General features: G+C 33.5%; 1 protein-coding gene across 1 annotated transcript in view; it reads left to right on the top strand.

Moving 5' to 3' along the window:
• The window catches only part of LOC103609631 (interleukin-1 receptor-like 1), a gene marked incomplete at its 5' end in the record, with an annotated part of 108611 nt that overhangs the window by 52661 nt on the left and 44465 nt on the right, over positions 1-11485 (top strand). The window contains 1 exon segment of the mRNA XM_008593931.1: positions 10767-10906. Within this exon segment, the coding sequence (XP_008592153.1) occupies positions 10767-10906 (140 nt within the window).

The following is an 11485-nucleotide window of genomic DNA, read 5'->3' as shown; positions in this document are numbered from 1 at the left end:
CATTCACAAACAAATTTATCAATTAAAATTGTCAATGGCTAGCTATAGTATTCATTGTATTTGTGTATTATAGCTTGGTTCAACATGTCTTTCATAAATTATATATATTAATAGCATAAACATTAGAAAATATAAAAAAAACACAAAAAACAAAATATCCCATTTCCTATCACCTTAAATTAACAATTATCAATACTTTGGTAGCTAGACATTCAGATAATTTTTTAAAATCCCCAGATGTGCTGTAAATACTGTGTCATAATTTACCTTTTTTCTACTAAAAACATATGTGAACATCTTTACATATCTGTAAATATGTTCCCAAGACTGCATTATTAATGGCAATAGCATATTCTAATGTACAGATGTATTATCATTTATCTAACCAATTCCAATATTCATGTTAAATAGTTGCTGTAATTTTATTTGAATCTCTAAGCCATATGCAAATAAACCAATCACCAGACTGCAACAGAAAAAGATTTCATGTTTAACTTAATAAACATCTTCAACTTATAGATGCTGCACTGGAAACTAAAAACATGAATCTAGTCATTAAATACACATCTGGCTCATATCTTTCCAGGACACAAGTCCCTGCCTGGGAATGTCTGTTGACTAGAGATGTATATTAACACAACTGCACTAATGGCACTTCTGTTGCTCTATTGTTCCCTCAGGGAAATCTTTGCTCCTAAGGAGCAGTATTTTTATTTAAAGGAAACATTAATAGTAATAATGTGATGGTGTGCATGTATTTGTTCCCTCAGGGAAATCTTTGCTCCTAAGGAGCAGTATTTTTATTTAAAGGAAACATTAACAGTAATAATGTGATTATGTGCATGTATTTTTTCCAATTATTCATTTAGAGGATATTTATTACAGTATAATTTAGTGATCAAGGATGAAGTAACCAAAGCCAGGCTGTTCAAATTCTAGTACTATCCATTCTCCAGTGGGGTCATACTGGGCATTTAACTTCTCTGTCCCTTAGTATTCATCTTCAAAATAGAGATAATAAGATAATAATAGTACACACCTCATGGAATCATGAGTATTAAATCGTTAATATATGTATTATTTATAACAGTGCCTGGCACATAGTAAATGCTAAACAAATGTTCTCAATGAATATGATTCTGCTTATTTGGGGGATCTAACTCTGTGCCACAGTTGTGCCAAAAACTTGGGTTGAAGAAATGAACACCAATGGATGGCTAGCTTGCACAATTCTTTTCAAAATAATCCCACATAAAAGAAAAATGTGTAGTTGTAAGGTAAAACAGGGTACTTTGATTCTAGGTTCCTGTTTCTCAATCATTTCCCACCTAGGAGGGATTGAACTCATTTTTAGTAGTTTGTGGAAAGGTTGTTGGGAGTTAGCTGAAGTTCTCTGCAGCTAAGACTGTCTGAGGCTGTAGAAACTCAGGTGTTCTGTGTAACAGCGGAAGTCTTTCTAAATTGATGTATCCATAACTTTCATTGAATTGGTGAGATTTTCTAGTTGCAAAATAAAATACGTAATAAACAATTTGCAGTGTTTATACATGCCGAGCAATTTTCAATGCATTAGAATCACTAATTCTCAGAACAGCTCTATGAGTGAAGTACTATTATTACCCCATTTTGAAGATGAGGAACTAGGCACAGACTAGAGAGGACCTGGGTTGTACATCTAGTAGGTAGCAGATTCTAGTTTGGCTCCAGTGTCTTTGCTCTTAAATGCCACACTATAAATGCTTCATTATAATGGAAGAGACCACTTAAGTCTCTGACAGTTAAATGTCTGTGCATATAAACTATGATTGGTAAGGGATATACAAAGAGCTATGGACATCACACTTCAGAAATTCAGTTGTCATATTTGTGAGCATTTCTTCAGTAGGAAATAATAGTTCTTGGAACTCTGTCTCATCTAGAACTAGAAACTTCACATTACCAAACAGCTGCACTGCCCAGTCCAATTATTCAAACACATCAGCTGGTTGGTTTTACATAGAACAAGCAACTTGCAGATTGTCTTTTTACACATCAGTGCATTGTTTGGTGTTATGAAGACAGAACACGATTAAAAACATTGACAGAGCTTGTTTGGGGAGGCACAGATAGCTCTGTTTGGTGGGGGAAATACAGGCAGTCTAAGAGTCAATTGGACATTTTCAGCAAGGATTACTTTTTTAGAAGGAAGGTAAAGCACCCAGAGTTTTCTGTAAACTGAGTAACTTTGGGTGGGGGGGAGCTTTCCATTTGATACAGCATCCCATACATGGATTAGAAAATTAAAGCTCTAATCCTGTTGAAAATAGTGTGAAATTGTCTTACCTTTTTTATATAACTCTTGCCAAGTATATCCTCCACAGACCCACTTTTTGAGGTTACTAAGGAGGCCATGCCCCAGATACTCTCAAAGTAGATGATAATCTTCTTAGAAGACAGACAACCTTCTTTGCTCTTTTCAGCAAACATGCATGTTTCCATGATCCCGTATGGTCTGTTTTTTGGCGGCAGCTACACACACAACATGACAATTATATGAACACCTCTACTCAAATGCCTAATTTGGATCATTCAATCCTTTGTCTATAAATTTTGTGACTTTTGTTTGGTTATTCATTTTGGGAAAGATACATGCTTCAATTATCTACTGCCTTGTAAATTTATGGAAACTACAGGAACAAAAATTCACGTGAGCTCTACTTTCAAACTTTAAGTCTCTAGTAGGGTAGGTTAGTTCTTCACTTGAGTTCATCTTTGTCTTTTCTGTGTTGAGATTGCATTAGAATAAATGCAAATTATGCATATGTGAAGTGGTGATCATCAAGATTTGAAATGAGAAAAGAGAAGAGAATCTAGAATGAAATGTTGCTCCCTTTATTTGTTTACTCTCAACCCATCCTCATGAACACTGATTTCACCACCCTTTTTGACAACTCAGAACTTCAGTGGGAAAAGGTGTGTAATGCTACTGGGGAGAATGGTTTTTTGCCATTTACAGAGCTTAGGTGCTTCAGATAAGCTGAAGATTTCTTCTCCAGTTGTTCCTGCACTTATCAGAGGACCTTTGTGGATTAGTCATCTATTGAAACCACTTTCAGGTCATGAAAACATGTAATCAGCATGTAGTGATACCTTAATATTTTGTATAGCAGGGGAATACACAGCTAGATGAACAATGTTCAAGAGACATTAAATGGGAGCCACATATATAATTTTAAATTTTCCAATAGCTGTGTTGAAAAAAAGTAAAAAGAAACAGGTGAAATTCATTTTAATATTATATTTTATTTAACCCATATAGCTAAAATATTATCATTTCAACATGTAATCAATATAAAAACAATAAGCTATATAGCAATTTTTATTCTAAGTCTTAATTCTGAGTAGCCATATTTCAAGCACTCAATAGACGCATATGGCCAGTAGCTGCTGTATTGGACACTGCAACTCTAGATTATCAAAAAGGGACTACAAATCATTAAGAGAAAAGTTAAAATAAGGTGACTCAAGAACACAGACAGTTCTATTAAGCTCAAAGTTGCTTAGTTTCTGCTCAGAGACTTCACCTACAGACTCAACATAAAGATAAATATTCTGTTTACCAGGAATCTACCCTCAGCTGATGGACCATTTCTTCTCACAAGGTCAGAGGTCAAGGATATTTTTATAGATCATTAAAGTTCTCAAGATTTTTGACCTTTAATTAACAAAATATTCCATAAAAAGTTAAAAACAAATAACAGAAATTAATAGTACAATAGTTATTTTTGAGTCTGCTTGCTCCTAATATAAAAATAATTTGCCTAAATCTTTCTTATGGATATCTATTAACTGTATAGTTCTATTTAAAGAAACTTATGCTAAGGAAAAAAATTTTTAATGTATAAAATTATTTGCCTACAAGGATGTTTACTTCATCATCGTGTACAAGAACATAAAATTGCAAACAATCTAAATGTCCAACAATAGGGGATTGGTTATATAAACTAGGATAAAAAAGAGCATTATTGAAATAGTCAAAATTATTTTATAGATAATATGTATTGACTATAAAGATATTTTTATATTTTTCTTAGTGAAGAAAATAGGTTACTGTTTTTAAAAAGTATATATAAGCATATGTATATATGTATAAATAAAGAACTGAGAGTATTTCTGTGATATTAACAATGACTGCGTGTGGTAGAATTACAGCTAGGTTTCTTTTTTGCATATTTGTATTTTCTAACCTTTTCCCAATAAATACCTATTGCTTTGATAAAACAAAATTAATGATTTTCAAATTTTTTGCATATATTTATGCATAAATTTTCAAAATTTATGCATTTTTAAGAAAATCTACCTTTCTTGGCCTGAGAAACTCTAATATACAATTTATCAAGGAAGAAATTAGCACAAAATTTAGATGGAATGACTGAAATACTAATAAGTCAATTTTGGGGGGAAAGTACTCTCCCTAGGCCCATGGATGTCAGGAATCCAAGCCCACTAATCTGTGGAGATTTATAATAACAGTTCTAGTGGGGGAAAAATCTTTTCCTAGAACCTCACTTAATTTCAATCAACTGCACTGAAGAAGTTAAAGAGAGACCTAAAACCTTTAGAATTTGAGCCAGCTATCTTGGATTCTAAAGCAGAGAGAAAAAAATATTTTCTTATGTTATTTGGTATGCTTACAATAGATACTAGTGACCAAAATTATTGCCATCTACAAAGCTTAATCATATATAAATTTGTTAATGTACAAATGGCTATACATTTGATAAAATAACAGATGGCCTCTTCTATATTACCCATCTTAATTTGATTAACAATTTATATATTTATGTTTTTTTCTCTTATTTTATGTAATAACCCAAATCCCAAAGAATAGGCAGGCCTATATTTCCCTAAACCTTGAATAAAAGTCATGATTTGTTGATATGGAACATGGGGAGACCTGTCTATACAACCTCAAAAGAGAAAATTTTTACATGTACAGGCAGAAGAAAATCACAACTAAAATTCTAAACCCCCTTGCATTACTCATTGCAATAAATATTAATCATTGAATCCTCTTATCTTTTCCAAGCTAAAGTAGTAGGCATGGCTCACTGACAACTACAGCAAAAGTGAAAGTACTAGCAGTTTCTCCTAAAATTAAACATACAAGTATTATAGTGACCCAGTAATTTCACTCTTAAATATTTACTCAATAGTGATGAAAACAATGTTCAAAAAGAATTGTAAAGAAATGTTGATAGTTTTATTAAAAATAGTAAATAATTGGAAACAACCCAAATGTGTATCAACAGGTAAATGAATAAACGATTTGACTCATTTGCACAATGGAATGTGGGAAGGAACAAACTACTGACATATGCAAAAACTTGCATAAATCTTAAAAACAATGTGAAAGGCAAAAGCAGCATGCCCACTGCACGATTACATGCACATGATGTTCCAAAACAAGCAAAACTAAATTAGGGTGACAGAATTGGAGACTTGGGCAGCGGTGAAAGTGCTGGGTAGAAAGGACGAGGAAGTCTTAAAGATGATTGGATTGTTCTGTAGCTTGACTGAGGTGCATACTTTTGTCAGGTCTCATGGAACTGAGCTCTTAAAACCTGTACACATATAAATACTAAAATAAATTCAAAACTAAATTCAAAATTTTTAAATACGTAAAAGTAAAATGGTTACTTTTACTCAGACGATAGTTACCTCATGTTTTTGTGTGACAGCATGCTATTTTACAGATATTTTAATGCCCCCCTTTCCCTCTCAATTCATGCTAAGGATAAACGATGGCTGGTCTCTTGATGACCATTTTCACTGAAGAACTAATATTAACTGAAAATATGGACAGGAATGTGCAGTCCACTCATACTTTGACATCATGTCTACAATCATTTTACTTATTTATTTATTTTTGCAGATAATCACTGGTGGCATGATTTTACAAAGGGTAAACAATTAGTATATAAGATTTGGAACATTAAACAGACTTCATAGTCTCTTTCTTAATCTTGAACTTGATAATTTCTGGAACTTTTGTATCAATGGGTTTCTGGTTACTTTCCAATGACATTTAACAGTTAGACTTAAAAATACAGAAGAAAGCATTATAAGTTTAATCCAAAATGATTATGGCCATCATTTGAATAAAATACAGATTTTGCAAGCTGTAAAGCATATCATTACTATATACTGGCCTAAGTAAGGTTTGGTTCACAAACTACAGAGCTCTAACCAAGTCATTAAATCTATCTAAGAGGGCCTCATTTGAGAAGCAATAAAATTTTTAATCATTTTATTATTAAAAGAGTGTTTAATATGTAGCTAATTAAATGCCAAAGGCAGGTTATCTGAGTTTAACCTTCAAAAAGAAAATGATGTATCAAAGTCTGCCTCTGGCATCATGGGATGAAAATGTCATCTTCATAATCATCGCGTGACAACTAGCTGGTGGCCTTTTCTAGAGCTATAGTTAAATTACCTGATTAAATTAATAGCCATTTAGATGTTTTAGGAACTGCACGGACCTACACTAAATGAAAATTAGGTCCATTACATTTTCTGAGTGGGCCAGATAGACCCTAAAATAAAACACGTATGCCATCGCCCACATTACTCAGATTAAGCAATTAAAAGCTCCTTCTAAAAAGTGACTAATTCCCTGTAATGTACAGACAACTGGATTTACATTAATGACCAGAGGTAAGTTTTATTTTTTTCTGCCTATTTTTCCCTTTCCTTAGACAAATTCTTTGTGTTTGTTTATTTTAAAATAAAACACTAAAATTTAGACATATCACCTAAATATGTAGCTAGAGAAAACTATTTGTTATATTTCTATCAGACAATGAACAGTGATTATGTGTAAGTAAAATAATAAATCAGAAAGCAGAGTAGAAAATTATACTAATTGGGAATTCACCCAACCTTCACTGAAGCATTCTAGAAAACAGCTTTCAAACTGTTTAGTCTCGACTATTTGGAAAAAATACATAAAGAACTCATATATTCTTTCCTTACTAAGTTAATTCTTTCATGTAAAATCCAGTTAATGAAATCATTAAATATATCAGAAAAATGCAAACAATATATTTATTAGTGCATTTAGGAAGCAAACTACTATTCCTTTCATATTCTTCCAGTTGAAAATGAAAATGGATTGAGTGTAAGCTTTACAGACAGAAAGTTTGATCACTGCCATATTCCAAGTACCTAGAATAGTGTCTAACACATGGTAGGTATTCAATAAATATTTGTTGGGTTAAAGGCAAGCCTGAAATTTTTTCTCAGTTTTAAGTAATAGCATTTATTTAAAAGTAATCTTGAAATCTTGAGATCCTTTATTCTGACAATATGTTATAAAATTAAAAATTTGGCAAGAAATTTTTAGGCCAGTGCCATTTGGTATGTAACCATGTAATAAATAAACTGCATCTGTGTGGTGGCTTCCTTTATTATGTTTAAGGTTTTGCTTAACTTCATTTCATTTTATTTCATTTTATACTTATCAAGAATATAATATTGTGTCTTATTCATGGACTTAAAGGGGCTCAAGATAGATATAAATCCTTAATAATATTTATTCTCAGAATCCTCCCACTGGCTATAAAACTTTAGATCTACTATAAGATCTGGTGCTACTTACAGACAAATTCCACCTGTGACATACTCCCAGATAAATTCTACCTGTGACATACTCATGATGTTCCTGACATTAAATAGAAAGAACCAAGGTGGCATTGAAAAGAATGTGTAAACAAACCAGTCTTTGGGAATCAACAGTGCTTGACTTCTTCTTCTATTTCGAAGTAATGTGGGCAATGGCATACATGTTTTATTTTAGGGTCTACCTAGCCAACTCAGAAAATGTAATCACATAACTTGGTTGAACATGCATCTGTCTTTCTTCATTCAATCAGCATTTACTGGGGGCTTATGGTGTATCTGCATTGTGTTACACTCTTTGTAGATACACAAAGATTTTTTAAAAAACACTGTCTTAAGCCTAGTGTGAACAGAAAACCAAATTGAGTATGAAAGAGTAATAATAAAAGTCTGTGCATGAGCAATATTAGAAATGTGTTCCAGGTACAACACTACAGCAAGGCAGAAAGGATGAACTGGCCAGCGGATGGTTGAGGCAAGTGAGGCAAGGAATTGCGAAAGTGACAATGTCAAAAATGTCACATGACAAGACAAAGAAGGAAACTTTTACACTTGAGAGGATGTCAAATTTAAAAAATGCCACAAAAACAGTGTGTAAGAAACCAGATTTAATTAATACAGATCCTCCTCAGAAAATGTCAGAATCTGATTTAATGGACTGAGTTAAAAGAAAAAAAGAAATTGTATTATTGGTATTTCAAAAAATAGTCCAATTTTAACACATTCCAACTACTGTGTGATTTTTCAAAGTTACAAATAAAAATTCCTACAGAGAAGCATCATGGGACAATTTCATAATAGAGAAGACAGAGGAATGTCATGTTTGTATGAAAGCAGAGAAATAAAAATGTAAGAGGTTCACGAGTCCATGAGCTTGAGAATGTATTTTACAGAGAGTGTGCAATGTCTCGCTGACCCCAAAGCCTAATCGTCCCGGGAGGGCTGTGCAGGAGAAGGCCCAGCACTCACAAGAGTCTCAGCTCTGCTAATGCAGATGGGAGAGCGCAGAAGAAATAACCAGGTTATCATAAGAGAGATCCAAGACAGAACATATTGGAAAATCAACCTTAACAAATTACTTTAAATTGTATTTTCAACCTACGCCTGTCTCACATTTTAGTTGTCTTACATATCAAGAGGTTTGTTATTTGACATACAATAACATTGACAGGAAAATTTATTTAATCATTCGTAGACATCTGTCTTAGCCTGGGTATTATACTGAATGTCACTGGAGCTATTGAGAATAGTATTCAAGCCACCTAACCGATTATGTACATCTCCAAGGAAACCTTGGAGTTAATTCATTATAAGGGCTAGAGAAATATTTAATCCATTACCCTCACAATGTTTCTGTTTTACATAAGATCTGGTATAGCAATAGTGTAGGTAATAATAATAAGCACCATTTCCTGCCCATCTGCTATGAGCTCTGTACATACCTAGGTTTCTTAGTCTCTACACTGTCAACTGTCGGGCTGGATAATACTTTGTCATGGGACCTGTCTTATGTATTAGAAGGTGGCCAGCAACATCCCTGACCTCCACCCACTAGACACTAATAACACCCCTCCCTAGTTGTGATCACCAAAAATGTCACTAAACTTTGCCAAATGTCCCCAGTGGATGGTGGGAGGGGCAGGGCAAAATCATCCCTACTTGAGAACACCTGGTGTGTATGACACTTGGTTACCTATTTTTTTCCTCATAACAATCCTGAAGGGTAGGAATTATGCTTGTTTTAAAAATGAGAAAACTGGGGTTCATAGAAGTATTTAAACCTGGGCTTTTAACCCCAATCTTTATTCTGTTCACTGTACCATATTGTCTCCATTTCTAAAGATTTCTGTACCCTGAATTTTCTAAAAGATTTAATATTAATTCGAGAAACATCTTCATGATACAAACCTAGAATTGTGGTAAACCACATAGCCACACTGAGCATGTGAAGGACAGTGTGGGTCAGGATTTTCTTCTAAGGTTGCTCTGCTGTGCCAAGCCTACCCACAGCTACTGTACCAGCCTGTTACAGCCTCATGACCATTTTTAGATGTCAAGCACAGGAATCAAAACTTTTGGCTGACTTTGACTGTTTGCTGATTTTCAGGAGAAGGGGTGTTTTTGTGTTTGTTATATGGGGAAAAAGGAGGAAATCTTAAGCAAAATCTCTGTAATTCATGAAAACATCATTTTATGTTCATATTGAACAGTAAGACTTTCTCTAGATGTGTATTGTGAATCAGTTTGCAGATTTGTGAATTTGTCAAAAGATTTAGGGATTCCTCGTGACTGTGCAAATTGAATTGACAAGGGAAATGATGAAGGAATTGTGTCTTTTTCCTTCTGTGGCCTACTTCTGTAATTACCTTACACTGGGCTCTAAGCTGCCTTTGAAAAGTTCTGGCTTCCTACCTAACAGGGAAGTTTCTTCCTTCACTTCACCGAAGCAGCTGTTTGGTATTATGAATTACCCAGCATAGAAATCAAGGCTCAGAAATGTCTGTTGAATGAATAAGTGACATACTATTAGATAAACAATTTGTGTAACTTTGGCTACAAATGGAAGATATTTCATTGATATTAGTTGCAATGGCTCATGTGCAAAACTGGAAGAGAATATCAGAGATGATCATTTCTTTAATTTCTAATACTTTTTTCCCCCTATTCCCTCCCACCTCCCTCCCCCAAATGCTGACCAATTTGTGTGGTAGGGAGTGGGGTAGGAGGTAGTGTTAGTTCTTTTTAAAGGAAGAATTAGGTACTTAGGAAACTTCCACACTTAAACCATTCATTAATCTGTAGGAAAAAAAAAGCATAGAGTATAAAGAAAGATAGAACTATTACTTTTTACCTGCTCTTCTAAAAGGAAAGTACAGTTGTCCCTTGGTATTCATGGGAAATTGGCTCCAGGACCCTTTGGATATCAAAATTGAGGGTGCTCAAGGCTCACGATGATGTAGTATTTGCATATAACCATATAACGCACATCTTCCCATATACTGTAAATCATCTCTAGATTACTTACAATACCTAATACAATGTAAATGCTATGTGAATATACCGTATTGTTTTTTTATTTGTATTATTTTTTGTCATATTTTTTCCAGATACTTTGGATCCATGGTTGAATCTACAAATGCAGATCCTGCACACAGGGAGTTATAACACAGCTCTTCGGACTGTTGAAATCACCCATATCTTTGAAAATTCCATGAAGAAAGAACTGCATATACAGGTTATCAGAATGGTTAGTAAATTAAACAGATAAAATACAACTATTTCATATGATTTGAGAAAACAGAACAAAGCAAGCAAAAACTTAACTTTACAACTAATTGTGTTAATCAAGAATTTTGAACCTTTTAATAATTAAAATAATGAAATGTTAGCATTATTGCTAATAGTTTATTGGCATCCCTCACCTTCCTTCTGCAAGTATATTATGATTTTTAAAAATTATAGAATGCCACATTTTTAGAGCTAAAAGAGACCTTCTATGGCTTATTGCAAACTACATACTCCTCTTTTTTAAAAAACAGTTGAAGAAATTAAAAAACGAAACAAAACAGTGAAACCAAGCCAAACAATTAAATAATACCTGACCATTCCTTTCTTTCTCAATTAAGTAAAACTTTAATTGAAATTTTAAAGCTTTTAATTTGAGATTGTGAAATAGGACTTTGTTTTGACACTTGGCTACAGGGAGCACACCCAGCATTATCAGAATTCTAGTAAAGGTTTTTCTTTAAATCTGCTGTTCAGACAACGTGGGTTGAGATTTCTGCCAATTATAAGGAAGAGACTTCGGGTAAGCTTCTTCACCTTC

The sequence above is a fragment of the Galeopterus variegatus genome, unplaced genomic scaffold, assembly GCF_000696425.1.
Source record: "Galeopterus variegatus unplaced genomic scaffold, G_variegatus-3.0.2 Scaffold9874, whole genome shotgun sequence".
In the NCBI taxonomy this organism is placed as follows: domain Eukaryota; kingdom Metazoa; phylum Chordata; class Mammalia; order Dermoptera; family Cynocephalidae; genus Galeopterus; species Galeopterus variegatus.
Note: the sequence above shows the minus strand (reverse complement) of the source record. Positions and strands in the feature narration are given on the sequence as shown.